At 48.1% G+C, this 18,275-nt stretch overlaps 2 protein-coding genes across 2 annotated transcripts; one reads left to right on the top strand and one right to left on the bottom strand.

The window, feature by feature from the left end:
* Positions 1-411: 411 nt before the first annotated feature.
* ASPHD1 (aspartate beta-hydroxylase domain containing 1) lies at positions 412-3,836 on the top strand (the record flags this gene model as incomplete). Its single annotated transcript, XM_079720034.1, is given in 4 exon segments — positions 412-480; positions 482-1,364; positions 2,778-2,891; positions 3,649-3,836. Coding segments are annotated over 4 exon segments (1,176 nt in total). The 3' UTR covers positions 3,759-3,836.
* Positions 3,837-4,610: 774 nt separating this feature from the next.
* On the bottom strand, positions 4,611-17,119 carry KCTD13 (potassium channel tetramerization domain containing 13; the record flags this gene model as incomplete). The annotated part of the gene is made up of 6 exons (XM_079720035.1): positions 16,635-17,119; positions 15,047-15,216; positions 7,694-7,783; positions 7,552-7,604; positions 6,678-6,873; positions 4,611-4,847 (listed from the first exon to the last, which is right to left on the bottom strand). The coding sequence occupies exons 1-6, from the start codon at positions 16,876-16,878 to the stop codon at positions 4,611-4,613; spliced, it is 990 nt and encodes a 329-aa protein (XP_079576161.1). The 5' UTR covers positions 16,879-17,119.
* Positions 17,120-18,275: the final 1,156 nt, after the last annotated feature.

Genomic DNA, 18,275 nt, shown 5'->3' with positions numbered 1-18,275 from the left:
AGAGAGAAGCGAGGGCAGGAAGGAGAGAGGGGGAGGAAGAAGAGAGAAGTCGCTGCAGAGGACTGCTGGTTGCGGTTCCCAGGGCTGCGGGTCCAGGTGGGGTAGGAACTGCTGTCCGGGGAAGCTAGAAGGAAAGGCAGAGCGGGGAGGGAAAGAGAGAGCGAAAAGAGGGGAGGGGGGGTGCGGTGGTGGAGGGAGGAGAGAAGAAAGGAGACGGGGAGACAGAGGGTGGGGAAAGGAGAGACTGACGGGAGAGGCAGGAAACTGGAGAGAGAGGAAATTGCTCTAAGGAGAAAGAAGAGGAGGAAAGAGGCGAAAGAGGAGGAGGAGAGAGTTGGAAGGAGAAAGAAGAAGTAGAGGAGAGAGGAGAGAGAGGCAGAAGGAGAGGAAGGAAAGGAGAGTTAGAGGTGCATGAAGGAAGCGAGAAAGCAGGAGGTACAAGGTGGAGAGAGGACCTCAGAAGGAGAGAGAACCAAGAGTAGGAATGTGGAAGGGAAACAGCCCAGGGTGTAACCAGGGAGCAGCCATGGAAGGAACCAGTGGAGAACTGGGGGGACAAGGGAACTGGGGTCTGGAAGATGCCCCAGGCCTCTTGGCCAGGGCCTCCCTGCCCATCATGCCTGCATGGCCATTGCCTCTGGCCTCATCTGCCCTTACCCTGCTCCTTGGAGCTCTCACTTCCCTCTTCCTCTGGTACTGCTACCGCCTGGGCTCCCAAGATATGCAGGCCCTAGGGGCTGGGAGTCGGGCTGGGGCTGTCAGTGGTAGGCCTGGAGGGTGCTCTGAGGCTGGCAGACCAAGCCCACGGAGCTCTGGGGAGTCTGTGGAAGGACCTAGGACAGAAGGCGTAGTGAGCCGTCGCCTTCGGGCCTACGCCAGGCGCTACTCTTGGGCAGGGATGGGTAGGGTGAGGCGGGCGGCTCAGGGTAGCCCAGGCCCTGGGGGAGGGCCAGGGGTCCTGGGCATTCAGCGCCCAGGCCTGCTTTTCCTGCCAGACCTGCCCTCAGCCCCCTTCGTGCCACGGGATGCCCAGCGGCATGATGTGGAGCTCCTGGAGAGCAGCTTCCCTGCCATTTTGAGGGACTTTGGGGCTGTGAGCTGGGACTTCTCAGGGACTACCCCTCTGCCTCGGGGCTGGTCCCCACCACTGGCCCCTGGGTGCTACCAGCTCCTGCTATACCAAGCAGGCCGGTGCCAACCCAGCAACTGCCGCCGGTGCCCGGGGGCCTATCGGGCACTGAGGGGGCTGCGAAGCTTTATGAGTGCCAACACCTTCGGCAATGCTGGCTTTTCCGTCCTCCTGCCTGGGGCCCGGCTCGAGGGCCGCTGTGGGCCCACCAATGCCCGAGTCAGATGCCACCTGGGTAAGTGCATGCTGCTTACAGACAGCTTCCTCGCCTCCACAATTCCCCCTCCAGACTCTCTTCTCTGCCATCATAGCTTTCTACACTGTGACTCTGATCATGCCTTTCTTCTCGGAAATCTTCCTTGACTCCCTGTCGCCCACAGCAGCATTTCCTGAGCTTCAATGATCTGCAAACCATCTTCATAAGCTTTTCCATAGTCATTTACCACCTGTACTGTTTCTTCATATTGACTCCCCCCAATGTTTTGTTTTACTTATTTAAAAGGAATCTTTATAGAAAAATGACAATCAGTATTACTTGGAATACTGCTGTCCGGGGACTACTAAATAGGAATTATTCATAAAAATAAGTTTAAACTTAAAAAAAGAAAGCTTTAAAAATTCTAGCAAAGTATCCTAGTCTGAGGCTGAAGCCTCCACTCTCCTCCTTTAAAAAGGAGCAATGTTGGGAATTGCCTGGTGGTCCAGTGGTTAGGACTCTGTGCTTTCCCTGCTGAGGGCCTGGGTTCGATCCCTGGTGGGGGAACTAAGATCCCACAAGCCGCAGGGCGTGGCCCCAAAGAAAAAATAAACATAAAAAGGGCAATGTTAGGGGGGATGTTAAAGTTATGGTAGCAACAAACTGAGATTTTCTTTTCAATGTTTTAGAGATTGAAAGAAAATGGGGAGAGAAAAAGACTTGTTTTCTGATTGTTGTTTAATGCCATGACTTTGTTTTGCCTACAATCATCTCTTGTGCTACCAGTTGAATGTGTTCTACACTTCAAAGCACCCTGGCTTTGAAGAGATCTGGAGCAAGGCCAGATCTTTTCTCCTTATCTCCAACCTGTTCCCTTCTTCCCCTTCCCTCCCACCATGCCCTAAATCATGAATGCCTTCTGGCTGATCCTGGCAGATGCCACACACACGCTCTTAACCTAGAATGTCTTTCCCCCTTATCACCTCATGGAAAACTCCTACGTAGCCTTCAGGACTCACACTTTCAAATGCCTCACCTCCTCTGGAATGTCTTCCTCTTCCCCATCATTTAAGTTGGCTCCTCAGTTTTCTGTACCCCACTGTGTGGTCCTTGGCAGGATGGAGCCATGTTTTATACCTTTTGGGGAGAGAGGGCCTAACACAGTAGGTTCTTGAGTTAAACTGTCAGAAGCCCAAGAGGAGATGCTGCTTCCTTTAGGAAGCTTTCCCTCTTCTCTGAAACAGAACAGATTGTGCTTTGCACTGCATTTTCTGTCTCCTAGCATTTCTTTCATCCAGTACTGTATTGTAATTTTACGTGGGTCACCTTCCAGAGAACGAGGAGGGACCACCATAGAACCTGGCATTTAAGACTCTCAGATCTGCTTTTTGACTGAATGGGGTGGGCCCCTTCGATGGAGGCAGGAATGTTGGAGGCCCGGATCTCTTACAGGCCTGAAGATCCCCCCTGGCTGTGAGCTGGTGGTCGGCGGTGAGCCCCAGTGCTGGGCTGAGGGACACTGTCTACTGGTGGATGACTCCTTCCTGCATACCATGGCTCATAATGGTAATGGGGCTCCCATTCTGCTAGGAGGGATGAGTGACTAAAGAGTGAAGGGGAGGGCTTCCCTGGTGGCGCAGTGGTTGAGAGTCTGCCTGCCGATGCAGGGGACACGGGTTCGTGCCCCGGTCCGGGAAGATCCCACATGCCGCCGAGCGGCTGGGCCCGTGAGCCATGGCCGCTGAGCCTGCGCGTCCGGAGCCTGTGCTCCGCAACGGGAGAGGCTACAACAGTGAGAGGCCCGTGTACCGCAAAAAAAAAAAAAAGAGTGAAGGGGAATAGACTAGAGGCTGCAGAATCGGGCCCAACTGGCTTCCTGTCCTACACCACCATTTTCTAATTGCATGACCTTGAACAAGTCACATGATTTCTCCAATCACCCATGAAATAGGGCAATCGCCTTCTTTTACCAAGTGACTGCAAGGATTAAATAAGTTAATGTAAGTGCACAGCACAGTGGTTCATAGCACAAGACCCTGGGCCTGGACCACCTGGGTTCCTGTCCTACCTCTGGCATTAGCAGGGTGACCTTGGGCAAGTTATTTAACCTCTTTGTGCCTCAGTTACTTTGCATAAAATGAGAATACTTATGGTATTACCTCACAGTTTGTTTTGATGATTAAGAGTTAATACACGTAAAGGATTAGAACACTGTCTGGCACTTATTTACAAAGTGTTTGCATTTATGAGTATTTGGTGAGCGCTCTGGCATGTAAGTACTTAATGTCAGCTGCTCTGCTGTCTCCATCCGCATGTGCCCTAGGCTCTCCCGAAGATGGGCCTCGAGTGGTCTTCATCGTGGACCTTTGGCATCCCAACGTGGCTGGGGCCGAACGCCAGGCCCTCGACTTTGTCTTCGCACCAGACCCTTGAAGGAAGGTGTTCCCTTCAGACATCTGGGCTGGAGAGATGCTGCACTTGGGGATGGCCTGAGTGGTAGCCAGGACCACCTCTCCATTGCAGGGGGTGGGGTGGGGCTGAGGGTGGGAACCGGCCAGTGAACACCGAAATACAGATTTTTAAATCCTCTCCTAACTCCTGACTACTTTCTTCCCAGCTACCAGCCCAGGGAAAGGCTGGGGCAGGGGTCTGTGTCTTCTCCCATCCAACTAGCCAGGTACCTCCCTAACAAGCCATATACCTGGCCCTCTCCCTGGGAGCCAGCACCAGACCCTCAACTCAACTTTATTTCAATAATTTAATAGAAAATTATAATAATAAATAATATGAAAAAAATTGAAAAGATGCTGACCTGGTGCAGGCCCAGGCCCACCTAGTACAAAGTTAAGGAGGTAGGGAGGATGGTGGGGAAGCAGAAGGGAGGCAAACTGCCCTGCACAATGGTGAGGAGGTGGCTCAGAATGTGGTGGGTGTTCTTAAGGGCTGGCTTGACACTTTGGTGTGTACAATGTACTAAAAAAAGACAAAGGGAATTCTAAATCCTTCTAAACCAGCTGGTGAGGGAAGAGGGCAGGACAAGGATGGGGAGGAGGGAACCAATGTAGGCCTTCTGAAGGCCTCTGAGGGGAGGGGCTGGAATGTACTCTGTGGTTAGCAATGAGGTGGGAATGGATGGAAAAGGGCCAAAGTGGACTGTACCATGCAATGAAGGGATGGAAGAAGGACCCACGACTTGGCCAGCAAAGCCGGGGCAAAGGTCTGGGAAGGGGAGGAAGAGAGAGAAGGACTGGGTCCCAGCGGCCAGAGGAAGACTCGGGGCAAAGCTCAGTCCTTGAAGACAATCTGTTGGCCGTGAGGACGCTCGTCGTGGGTGATGTGGCGCCGGACATGGATTCTGCGGACACGGTGCTCTCGGTTCTCCTCGTCCTCCCCTCGGCCTGCCCCGCCACCTCCAGCTGCACCCCCTGTGGCCTCCAGGAGGGCTGGATCTGGGCCTCGGGGAGTCTCGTAGATCAGGATGTTCAGGGTCTCCTCAAAGATCCGGGCCTCTGGGAATTCCACCTGCAAAAGGCCAGCAACCCCCAGCTCCCTCCCTCTGGCTTGACTACTACGCAGCCATCCCCTCCCCCAGGCTGCTCCTGCACTGTCTCTCCACTCTTACAGCCTCTGCAGCCTCCTAGCCTCTGCAGTCACAGTTTCCTTTAGCCTGGACTGTCCTCTTTGCAACTTCTTTGCTCAGCTAAGTCACACTTATACTTCAAGGTCCAGCTCTGAAGTCAGGCAGAGAGTTATTTGTTTTCTGTCCTTTGTTGCCAAGTCTCTTGGTATATCTTTTCATTTGACAAATATTTACTGAGTGACTGCACTGTACCAGGTGTTGTTCTGGGCATTGGGAATATAGCAGTGAACAAGACAGGCAAAGTTCCTGTCCGCAGGAAGTTTACATTCTAGGGCGAGGACCCAGACATACATGTAATAAGATACAAAGTGCCAGATGACGATAAATGTTACAGAAGAATTATAGCAGGAAAAGGGTGTGGGGATAGCCAGGGCCAGGAATGTTACAACTTTAAAGAGGGAGCTCAGAGAAGGCCTCACTGAGAAGGTGACATCCGACCAATAGCCAAAGGAAAGGAGGGAAGGAACCAGATGGAGAACTAGAGAAAGATCAGTCTGGGAAGGGAACAGCTCTGGGGTCAGGAATTCGCTTAGTGTATTTGAAGATCAGCGCAAGGCCAAAGCAACAAGGCAGAGTGAAGGAGAGTAGTAAGGGATGAAGAGGTAGTTAGGGGTTCCCCTTGTGTGGCTTGGAGGAATATAAACAAAAAAACTTTAACAAGCTGCATTCCCATTACTGGTTTATCTTCCTGTCTTCCCAATTACAGAGGAAGCTACTTGGAAACTGGATTATTCACTCATTCATGCCTTCAATAAATGTTTCCTAGCTTCTGCGGCGTGATAAAGGCCTGGCTAGTGCTACAGAGATGGGAAAAAAAAAAAAGATTCAGCTCTACTCTCAAGAAGCTAACTCCTTGCTGCTGAAGTAAACACTCCTACTCCCCCATCCCCAGCAGACTACAATCAACATTGTGTTTAGCTGACAGGGGGGTATGACCAACTTTGTCTGGGGTTGTTGGGTTGAAAGTTCATGAGTGGTGTCCCAAAGAAAGTGATGCTTGGCTTAGGTCTTAAAGATTAAGCACAAGTCCATTAGGCAGACAGGAATGAGGAAAAATAATTCTAAGAAGAGGGAATAGTGTGTGCAAAGGTAGGGGGGTGTGGAATAGCACTGGGTGCTTAGAGACTTTCAAGATCTCCACTGTATCTGAGGCACATCCTTCACGTCAAGGTCAGAAGGGACCAGGCTGATAAGATCTTCAGGGGCCAGACGTCATGACAGAGGGCTTGTACTTTACTCAGCATCTTATTCACCTTGATTTCAAGCCTCTTGCAGTGCTCAGGAAGTATCTGCTGATGATTGCCATGTTAATGACTCAGGCCCTACAATCTCAGTGTGTTCTAAGCACCTGAACTTTTAAGAACCTACTCTGGGTCATGGAGCCTTCTGAAATTCTAATGACAACTATGGTTCTTCTATATAGAAAAATGCATACCCACTCCCCAAACTGCACACTCTTTCAAGATAGCCTTGAAACCCAACTGGCCTAGATTAAGAACCCCACTCTAATCCAACACCCTCCTTTCACAGGTAGAGAAGCAGAGACCCACAGAAGCCAGATGACTTGCCCAAGGTTACAGAACTAAGACCCCAGAACTTAGAACTCCGGTGATGGATTTCCCCTGCCTGATCTGCTGAGCTGCCTTTGTCCAGGGTGCTCGTCCTGCCCACCACCACAGCCCTCCCTGACCAGGCCCTGAACCCCTTCTGACCTTGGTCTGCTTCTTCTCCGTGGCATAGACAATGGAGGTGCAGCACACCTCGGCGATTTTGCGGCCCTGCCCGTAGAAAGACCAGCAGCAGATCTCATCCCCCAGAACATCCTTGAGGAAAAGCAGCCGCCCATGGAAGCGCAGGGCCAGTTTGTCAAACAGCTCGATGTTCTTAAGTAGGTTGTCGTCTGAAGTGCTGAGGACCAGGGGGCCAAGAGGCTCAGCACAACTGGATTCCTCCCTCTGTTCCCCCAAGCTTGGGGGCCCAGATATCTAGCACTCTAGTCCTACCTAGGAGTTTGGTGCCCAGAATGGAGCTTCCTCCACCCCTGGGGCCAGGCTAAGGAGGCCTCAGAATGGAAGCAGCATTTGCTCAGCAAATCCCAGCACAGCAGAGTGGCTACCCCATGCAGGTTCTGGAGCCAAGCTACCTCACCTGGCATCCTAGCTCCACCACTTTTTAACTGAGTGACACTAAGCAAGTTACTTCACCTCTCGGTGCCTCAGTTGCCTCATCTGTAAACTGGAGATCACAACAATACCTACTTCAAACAATTGTGAAGATTATGTGAGTAAATATATGTAAAGCACTTAGAGCCATGCCTCTTATAAGAAATGCTAGTAATTATCATCTAATCCTCACCTGGACCCCAGTTTACTGATGATAAAACTGAAGCTCAGAAGTGAAAATGACCTGTCCAAAGTACCCAGTGGGTAAGTGGCAGAGCTAGAATTTGCATCCAGGCAGGATTCTTTTTGCCCCCCCACCCCACCCACCCCCATGCGGCCATAATCCTCCCCTTGGGCCAGGAGCAGAGCTGTGCTTGAGCCCAGGATTCCACCCACTGCACCTCCCCGCCCCTGAGGGGGTCACCTGGTGTAGGAGTACTTGTTGTTACTGCGGTTGTGCAGGAGCTTCACCACGGGCTGTTGGGGGAGAAAGGATGGAGAAGGGTGGGGGTCAGGCTGCCGGGATAGGCCCCCAGCCTCCACCCTACAGGGCTCAGGGGCCTCACCTTGGAGGTGCTGGCCAGGAGCTGCTGCTCCTCCCGGGGAGATGTCACCGTGGGGATGAGGCACAGCGGGGACAGGTTCTCCCTTTTTTGCTGGAGAAGAAGCGGAAGGTGATTAACAGCACAACCAGAGGTCACTCACTCCCCAACCTAAAAGCCTTCAAAAACTGCTGTTGCCTTTGGGGAAAAAATCCAGACTCCTTAGTAGTCCACACAAGACTCTGCAGGACGCAAACTCTCTGATCTCGTCTCTACCACTCTCCCCTGCCTGCTGGACTTCAGCCCCACCTGTTCCTTCGCGCATCCAGCTCGTGCCCACCAGGCCCTTTGCAGCTGCTACTGCCGGCAACAGCCTGCACTCGGTTGCATGGCTGGCCCCTTCATGCCATTCAGATCTCAACCCAAACAGTGCCCCTAGGAGGGTGCTGGTCCTCCACCCTAAGCTCCCTGGCTAAGCAGCCTCCTCTACTTCTTCCTTTTCACACTATCAGTTCACTTTCTTCATGGCACTCAGTTCCTCACATTTTCTCATTTTTTGGTATATTTGCTCATGGTCTCTTCCTAGACAATAAGTACCAATTTACAGTAGATGCTCAATAAATATCTGGTGAACGAATGAACTGGGCTAGGTGGAAGGTTGGAGGGAGAATCAGAACCAGACACATAGGTTTCTTTCCTCTTCTCTGCTTTCTAGAATCTTCATGCCAAAACCCCTCTCACCTCTCCCAACCTAAAAACTAGATGTGCAATTCTAATACAAATTCCAGAAGATTTTTTTTTTTGAGAAACTCCTAAGACTTTTTCTAAAATTAATTTGGAAGAATAAGTCTACTATTACTTAGGTCAATTTTTGAAAAGAGTCAAGCAAGAGAAGAGATTGACCCTCCCAGATATTAAAATATCTTACAAAGCCATAATAATGAAAACAATGTAGTTCTGCTGCAGAAACAAACAAAAACAATGAAACACAATAGAGAACTTGGAAACAGACTGGTGTATATAGGAGAACTGATATTTATAGAGAGAACATCACAAATCAGTGGGGCAAGTGTGTATTAGTTATCGCTATATAACAAACTGTCCCCAAACTGAACAGCTTAAACCAACAACAAATACTTATTACCCATTTCTGTGGGTCAGAATGGATATTCAGGAATTCAGGAGTGGCTTAGCTGAATGTTTTTGGCATGGGGTCTCTCACAAGGTGATAGTCAAGTCAGCTGGGGCTGCAGTAATCTGAAGGCATGTCTGGGTTTGGAAGATTTGTCTCTGAGAAGGCTTATTCAAATGGCTGGCAAGTTCAGGCTGGCTATTGGCAGGAAATATCTGATCCCTGTCATTTAGACCTCTCCGTTGGGTTGCTTGAGTGTCCTCACAATATGGCAGCTGGCTTCTCCAGAGCAAATAATCCAAGAGAGAGCAAGGTGGAGGCCTCACTGTCTTTTATGACCTAGTTTTGTTAGCCCTATTCAGTGTGGGAGGGAACAACGCAAGGCAATGAGTACTAGGGAACAAGAATCATTGGGGACTGCCTTGGAGGCTGGCTCCACAGTCCACCATCTGGCTCCCATTGATTCAAATCCCTCCCATACACAAAACACACTCACCCCCTCCCAAGATCCCCCAAAGTCCCATCCTATTACAGCACTGAAGTACAGAATCTGGTCATCTAAATCAGGTTCAGGTGGGGACAATGCTCCTTGGGAGGTGTTCCTTAACTATAGCTCCTTAGGTACATTTTCTCTGGATCTGATGACCTGTGAACTAGAGACTAGTTATCTCTTCCACACACTCCACATGCAACATGTGCAACAGGCATTAGGATAAACACTCTTGTTCAAAAGGTGAGGAGGGGTGCAGGAGGCACAGAGAAGTCACTGCTTCACAGAAATTCTGTAATCCAGTTGGACAAATATTGGGAGCTCTCTGATGTCTACTCCTGTCCAGGAATGATTCTCTATGGCTCTTGGCTCTGACCTGAGTCATCCTTCCATTTCCATGAAAGACAGTCCGTGTTTGCAGCTCCATAGTTTCCTTAGCCTGCTTTCTGCCTGTAGAACTTCGAGGGTCCAAAGGCTTCTTCTCCTCTTGTACTGTCTCTGTCCCTTCCAGTCTAAGCTGGCAGTGTTTCTGCCAATATAATTCTCTTAAAAACTTAATGGGTGTCTTGTGAGTCCTGGGGTTCAGTTCATTTAGACAAAAGCCTCACCCACACATCTTTGTGAGATAAGCTCTTCTCTACTTTAGGCTTATGCTGAGACTGCTGCCTGACAGTAGCCTTAAGCTTCTTAGAAGTGCTAGTATTTGATTGAATGGTTCTCTGAGGCATCTTCTTGGATATTTCTGAGGTCTTAAAGGATTTTACAATCACATCCTCAGCTTCATCTTTAGACCATGTTTTACTGAGAATGCCCTGTGTTTGATCTTTGCCTGGAAGCCATTTGCTAATTTTAACATCAGTTGTTATCTGAAAGACTGGGAATTTTCAAGCCCCCAAAATTCCTGGCTCCTTTTTGTTCAATTATTTTTCCTTTAGCTTACCCTCTCCTCTTCTGTTTCACTATAAGCAACAAGAAACCTGTGGCACTTCAACATTCTATCTGGAAATCTCTTTAGCTAGATCACCCAGATCATTAGTATGTTTTCTACTTTCTACATTACTGTAGGAGACAGTGTTGCTACTTCTGCCACTATATAACAAGGATCCCCTTTCCACCCCCTTCCAGTAAACATGTTCCACACTGCAGCCTCCTCAAAGGTCATCAGACTTCTATGAATACTCTTTAAAGCTCTATAGGCTTTTATTAACACTGTTCTCAAGTGCTTCCAGCTTCTGCCCTCTTCCCAGTTCTAAAGCCGCTCCCACATTTTAGGTTTTTGTTATGGCAGAACCCCACTCCAGATACCAAAATCTGTTATCCGTTACTGGGTAACAAATTAGTACAAACTTAGCAGCTTAAAACAACAATAAACATTTATTATCTCACACAGTTTCTGTGGGTTGGGAGCTTGAGACTGGCTTAGTTAGGTGGTCCTGGCCGAGGGTCTCTCATGAAGTTGGAGTCCAAATGTTGACCAGGGCTGTAGTTATCTGAAGACTTGATTGGGCCTAGAGGATCCAATTCTGGGATAGTTCACCAATTTGGCTGGAAGTCTGTGCTGGCCGTTGGCAGGAGGCTTCAGTTCCTCACCAAGTGGACCTCTCCCTTAGGGCTGCTTGAATATGCTCACATGGCAGCTGGCTTCCCCAGAGTGAGTGATCCAAGAGAGGCAGAAACTGCTATTGGTCTTTTATGACCTAGCTTTAGAAGTCACACACTATCATCTCTGCAATCTCCTACTGGTTACATAGGTCAGCCCTATTCAGTGTGGGAGGGGACTAAGCAAGAGCCTGAATAAGCAAGAGGCAAGAATTGCCGGTGGCCATCTTGGATGCTGGCTACCACAGATTGTGCAGTAGATGGCATTGAGAAAACTAGCTCACTCCACAGAGGACAAAAAACAGTTGAATCTCTTCATAATTCGCATTTACAACAGTGAATTCCATATACAAAAGGTAAAACTATAAAGCTAATAAAAAATGTAGAATAAACTTCTTAAACAAGATCCTAAGAGGATACACCATTAGAAAAAAAAAAAGAGGAATGTGACTCTATTAAAATCAAGAATCTCTCCAGTTGACACTGAAAAGCATGACTTTATAAATAATTTCATGTAATAATGTTGAAGGAATTATAATTATTCTATAACCCTAATGAAATTATTGATTCAGGTGAGAATTATAAATGGATGTGTGGTTGATAGGTAACTGCCATTCATAAAATGCCTAAATTACTTTATAGTTAGCAACAAGGAAATGTAACCACAATGGAGGGATCAAACCATCATCATCTGAATCTAGGGGCCAATACTGAGCATCACTAATGATGGGTCATATTAACAACACTGTAGGTCTCGATATAACACAGTATGATATATGTGACATTACTTAACATGTTTTCCAACCAAAATGTTTAATATCAAGCTTTAAAATCTACCATCTGATTTAGAGAAAACTCAGGATAGGGTAGGGTAACAAACCACATCAGGCGAATTTGGAAAGTAGGTCACTGTGAAGGACAACTGATGGTCAGTATTATGAGAAAGTCAGTATCTTGAGAAAAAAGGGACTGCTTGGGTTGGAAAAAGAACATAAAACCAGATGCAATGCAAGGATCTAGATCGGGTCCTGGTTTAGATGAACCGTCTATAAAAGACATTTCTGGAACAAATGGAGAAATTGGTATATGCCCCTGATGTTACATAAAATTTCACTGACATGGAAAGATGGCAATTATTAACAAACAAAAAAAAAGCATACTACAAAACAGCACATACAGCATAATCATATTTTGGCAAACACACACACAGGAAAAGACCTGGAAGGATATTTGGTGCTTTTATTTTTTTGACGATCTGTGGTTTCTAAATTTCCACAATACTTATAGACTGCTTTAAAAATAATAAACATTTATTTATAATTTAAAAAAATAATTTCTATTCAACAACAGATGCCACAGACAGGTGACATTCTAAGAGAAATTATTGGCAACATCTAAAACTGACTAGAAATTATTATCTAAAACAGACTTTCTCAACTGGGCTCCCTCACTGAGTATCAAAACCCAGCGAATAATTTGAGTAACTATTTTCTCAACTCTTCTGAGAATGTCAGATAAATAGTACCATTCTAGATGCACAGGAGAAGTTAATTTATTATGTAAAATACATGCCTTAGAGTAATAGGGCTTAATTCTCCCTAGGAACTAAGCTAAAATATGTAAGAATCTCCTGCAAAACAACAAGAAAAAGATAGGAAACTCAGTAGAAAATTTGGTAAAGAATATGAATTGGCAATTCACTGAAGGGGAAACCAAAAAAGCTAGTGAGTATGTGAAAAAATGCTCAATCTAATTAGTAATCAGAAGCATGCAAATTAAAATGAAGTCACTCTATACCATCAGATTGGCAAAATTAGAATGCTGGGTGATGCCATGAGTTGCTGAGGATATGCAGAAACAGGATTCCTTATGCACTGCTCATCAAGAGTACAAGGTGCTACAGCCATTTGGGAGAGTAATCTGATGATACTTGCTGAAATTCGTTTGCATGTGTCCTGCGGCCCAGCAATTCCACTCCCAGCTACAATCATGAGAAACACTGACCCAGGACCCACAAGGGCACACGTACAAAGATGCTCATGGTGGCATCGTTTGTGGGGGCAGGAAGCGGGAGGCAATCTAGGTTTCCAACCTCAGGGGAATGTATAAATAAAATATGGTTGAATGCACACCATAGATTCCTGTGCAGCGGTCAGAAGCAAAGAACTAAATGTACATACAGCAGCATGAATAGAACTTGGAAAAAGTGTTGAATTAAGAAACAGAACACACAATCCATAGCTCAATGACATTTATGGAAATTTAAAATACATATGTATACAAAACAATGTTTTAGTTTTTTAACGGTACAAACATAATCCAAGGAAATGTATTAAAACATTAGAACTGGAAGGGTACCTATGGGGAAAAGGGAAGTGGGCAGGGGACTGGGAGTGAAGGAAAAAATAAAAAGAGAAAAGATCTGCATAGACTAATGATGTTTAAGTGCCACACACTGAGAAGTATGGTGAACTCAATTCTCTGTACCAGAATCTTAAAAAACAACGGGATTTCCCTGGTGGTCCACTGGTTAAGACTCCCAGCTTCCACTGCAGGGGGCACGGGTTCAATCCCTGGTCGGGGAACTAAGATCCCGCATGGTACGCGGGGCGGCCAAAAAGAAAGAAAGAAACAAGCAAACAAAAACCTCCAAACCCAAAACCTCCAAACAAACAAGCATATTCTAGCTGAGTGGAGTGGGGAATGAGAATGGTCTCGGGGAAGCTTGGGAAGGAGGCAGCTGAGCACAGAAGAAAAAGCACTGCACTTGGGAGTCAGGCACCTGGGGCTGACTCTGAGCTTTGCTGCTTACCGGCTCTTTCACCTTGAATATATCCCCAGCTTCCCTCATGTTTCTTTTTATGTCAAACAGGGGTACAAGAAGGTAACAGAACCAATCCTAACACACAGTGGATGTGAGATAACATTAGATAAATGTAAAGTTACAGAACAGGAATGCACCTCCAAAATCATCTAGTTTGATGTTTTTTAAACTGCAAGTGGTAACCCACTAATGGGTCATGAAATAAATTTAATGGGTCCCAAACGGCATTAGAAAGAAAGAAAACAGAATATCTCAAGAGTGTATTTCACTGAAAGTATCATTTTATAAAACTTATTTCAGTCATACATATGCAAGTATAAAATGCATTTTTCTCTATGAGATGCAGTCAAAAAGCTTGAAAAACATGGATATTGCCCAAAGGAATTCTATACTTTTGGATTTCAAGGTCCAATAAGTATTCCCCAAGATAACAGAAAATTGTTCATAGTTGCCACTTTTTAATATATTGAATATAAAGGGCATCAAAAAAGAAATTCTTACAATCTCCTATTAATATTGTATCATAAAAGGACACTTTTAACATTGTAAAAATAGAACAGAATAAAAGGCTTTATGTGAAACTCACTACACTGCACATATTTTTCTCAGTTCCCTATCTTTTGGAACATGAGAACAGAATGTCAGAGGTAGGAACTGACTCACTCAAGGTCACTCAGTCAGCTGTGGTGGAGGTGACACTTAACCCATATCTCCTGGCTGTGCTTTCCAAACTCTTCTCCTCAGAATCCTAAGAGAGCCCCAGAAAAGAAGCCCAGCAGGTGGGGCCCTGGAACCCCCAACCCTGTTTTATTGGGTGTGACTGCTTCTATAGTATTTCACTGCTAGAAAAAAAAGAATTATTTAAAGCCCTGGGAGGGATGGAATGCTGCCTCCCAGGATAGGACCTGATCATGGAGGTCATTATATTCCAATTTAAATTCAGATTTTTTTTTTTTTTCCCTTAGTGGGACAAGGGCATTATTTGGGATTTCTGAGCAAGGGAGAGAATAAATTGGGACTGTGTTTAAGGATCATTATTCAGGTGCTAGTGTAACAGCTGGATTGGCTGGGTAGAAACAGCAAGAAACAGACACAGTAGTCATTTAACCACTGCAGTAGTCTTGGCATGAGGTGGTAAGGGGGGCCCTGCCTGAGACAGCAGAAATGCAGAGGACAGTACCCCCAAATTCTCTGGTGTCGGCAACTCCTCCAGGCAGTGCCCCAGACTTCCTTTTGTTTTTCTTTAATATCTTAATAGCTAACTGCTTGGGCAGCTCTCCCAGGGACATGAGCATAGGGGTGGGACTCAGGAGGGGGGGAAGGGACCCTCACCTGCAGTGCCAGCTGGCAGTCCTCAATCAATCCCTGTACCAGGTAGTAGCGTGCTTCGCCCAGAAGCTCCCCCAGTTCTCTGGTACTCTCAGGAAGTGGCACGGACCCGTCCCGCAGGTAGTTGAGGATTGTACCAAAGTGGCGGCCGCTCCGGTCAATCAGCACCCAACCTGGTGCAGTGGGGAGAGGCAGGAGGAAGGATGGCTTTGCTAAAGGCTGTGGAGCTACTGAATTTTTATGAAAGAAGGATTCAAAAGCCACAAGTCTTAATACTGATCTGTCTCAAGCCTGTGCCATAGCTAAGAAAATCCCTTTAAAACATCTCCAGTGAGTTCTCCCATAAGCCCCTTTTTAACACAGCCAGCCACAGAGAATTAATTCCCTCCCAAGTCTGTGCTACACTGAGAAGGTTCTCACCATCAGAGAGTTCGTACAGATTACCTTATCAATAAACCTCTAACCTCTTGTGCTAATTCTGACCATCCTATTTAATTAGAATGTCCACCCCACCGTCCAGTTTACTACCATTTTAACCTTTATATTCTTCATAGAATATAAAGATATATATTCTTCCTTCTATTCTTCATAATATACTTACTGCTATCTGAAATTACATATTTCGCTTTTGTTTTAGCATGTTTACTTGCTTATTCTCCCCCTGCCCCCACAAAAAAAGAAAACTCCATAAGGCTTAGCTTATCAGATTTGTGTACCAAACTATCTCCCGCACTGGCATTTTACAAATACTTATTGAATAAATAAATTCTTCACCTTCAGGTATTTGAAGGCTGAGCTCTACCTCCCCAAATTTTACTTTCCTGCTCTCACAACCCTCGTTAACCCCTTCTGAATCCACTCCACCTCCACCACCCTCAACCTTGCCACCAAACTTTAAGGTTCCACTTGGGCATATGGGGCCCAGACCTGAATGCAACACTTCGGGAAGGTAAGGGGCTCGCCTGCCAAACAGAACTGTCCACTCTCCGCTCTGGCGTCCCTGGCAAACCCAAAGCTGCCCTCTCCTTCTACAGTCTGTATTTACAGATGGAGTCCTAGAGTGTACAGGAACCTGCGTTAGGGGAACGGAGACCGACAAGATCCTCCAACTCTCGGGGATGGCTGTTGGCAGCGCTGAGGTAGAGAGGGGAACAAAAGGCTGGGCAGGTGGAAGAAACTGATGAAGGGTGCCTGGAAGGATGTTGGCAGCTGGGCTGGTTCCCAAGTCTTTTGAGCTGAGGCGTGAAGGGTGGGAGAGTCAGTGGGAAGCAGTCATGAAAACTGGGAGCTGACATGTTGAATCACTTACCACAGCGCCCGGCAGAGTAGCTGGAGGGGCGGGGGGATGGTGCGGGGGGAGGGATGTCCATGAATGTTGGTTACTACTGCTGGGGGTAAAGACCGGGGGAGGAGGGCGATCATGACCGAGCCAGGCGAGATGAGACGGGATGTGGGGGCTGGAGGGGGTGAGAATGAATTGACTGGACGGTGGCAGAGAACAGGCATGAGGAGACTGGGCTAGGAAAGACCACGGGAAAGGGAGACGTGGATCTGGAGGACGCAGGACAGTAAGCAAGGGCAGTTCGCGTACCTCCGGCGTCAGTGAGCACCTCCGCGCGGCCGCTGAACATGGCCTTGAGCATGGTGTCCTGTCCCGTGAGGGTGCGCAGCGTCGTGTAGTGCAGCGAGCCGCCCACGTTCAGCTTCACGTACTTGCTGTTCGTGGTCAGTGGCTTGAGACCGTAGGCGGCGGAGCCAGGCTCGAGACCTGAGGGCTTAGGGACTTCCAGGGACGGGGCCTCGGCCGCCTCCGGGCCCGAGGCCTCGGCCGACATGCCTGGTGGTGGCGGTGGGCAGCGATCCTAGGTTCTCTCTGCGACCCCCGGCCTCTCCCAAAGACCCCGGTCCTGAGCCCTCGGGCCGGACCTCTGGGCCCGCACGCCTCTACACCGCCGCTACGCGAAGACACTAGCCCTCAAACCCATAGCGCCTCCACCGCCCGGAAGCCGGGTGAGCAGCTGCGCAGGCGCGTCAAGCTCCCGCCCCCGACCTCGCGGGGCCGGAAGTGCGGAGCATGCGTAGTGGCCTTGGGCTGGTGGAGGGGCTGAGCGCCGGCTGCCGCGGGGCAGGGCGCCGCGGGAAGTGCGGTCCAGGCGCCAGTCCTGGAGAGCCGATGTAGTAGGCGCTTGGCCACCAGCCTGTTGTGGAAACCGGTGTCTCCGCCGCGTGTCTCTGCTCTCAGAGCGCTTCGTGGGCGTAAAGGGAAAACTGGCCCAGAGAAGCAGGGGATTGGGCACAGTTTCCCGCCTCCCATCCCCGCGCATTTGACAGACTGAGGGGAGCTGCGAACGAAGCACCAAGGGACGCACTTAAAGGAGGCTAGAGGGATGTGGCCTCGCAGAGGAGATGGCGGTAGTGCTAGGGCATGCAGGGTGTGAGCAGGTAAGGTCGTCATGGAAGGCTTCCCTGAGGAGGTGATACTGAGCTGAAGCTCAGAAGAAGCGGCCCCGTGGAGGTGTGAGGGTGGAGAGTTACTGGCAGAGCCAAGGGCAAATACAAAGACCCTCAGGCCGGAACACACTTGGCATATTTGAGAAGCAGAAAGAAGGTCAGGGGTGGCTGGAGCAGCTGAGCAAAGGCCTTAGAATCCCAGCCGATGTCGTGAGACACCCAATCCCTAAAGAAAGGAGAAGTAAGCTGGGAACACGTTGTTGATAAAGTGTGGTGAGAAGTGTTTTTATCCGATCCCATCCACATTCAGTTGAGAGGCTGATACCTCAGAGATTTAACAATCGACCTGAATGTCTAGCAGATGGATCCTCTGGAGGGAAAACTAAACACAAAGTTGTAGTTTCCGCCTTGCCATCAGTTCACTGGATGATCAGGCAAGTCACTTCTCTCTGGGCTTGCTTGGTTCCTTTTCTGCTAGTGAGGGGTGCAAATTTAAATGCCAGGAGACAAGGCAGGAGTGTAAATGAGTGGGGCAGACCAGTTACAAGGTACTGGGGAGTCATGAGTCCTGTGGTGACTGGAAGAGCCCATGTTTTACCAAAAGGATTGCCAATTCTGATTTTTCAAATGTAGCTGGTGAAAAAGAGAAAAGCAGCTCATGACAACTGGGAGCTAGTTTGCACTCTTCCTTCAGAAGCCTCAGTGTTGCCAGTAGGGGGCCTGGCACTATTAGCTAGGCTGTGGTGTTGCCTTGTTGAGCATAAACAATTTTACAGAACAC

Source organism: Hyperoodon ampullatus, assembly GCF_949752795.1.
Source record: "Hyperoodon ampullatus genome assembly, chromosome: 14".
Classification (NCBI taxonomy): Eukaryota; Metazoa; Chordata; class Mammalia; order Artiodactyla; family Ziphiidae; genus Hyperoodon; species Hyperoodon ampullatus.
This window is presented reverse-complemented; position numbering and strand designations above follow the sequence as displayed.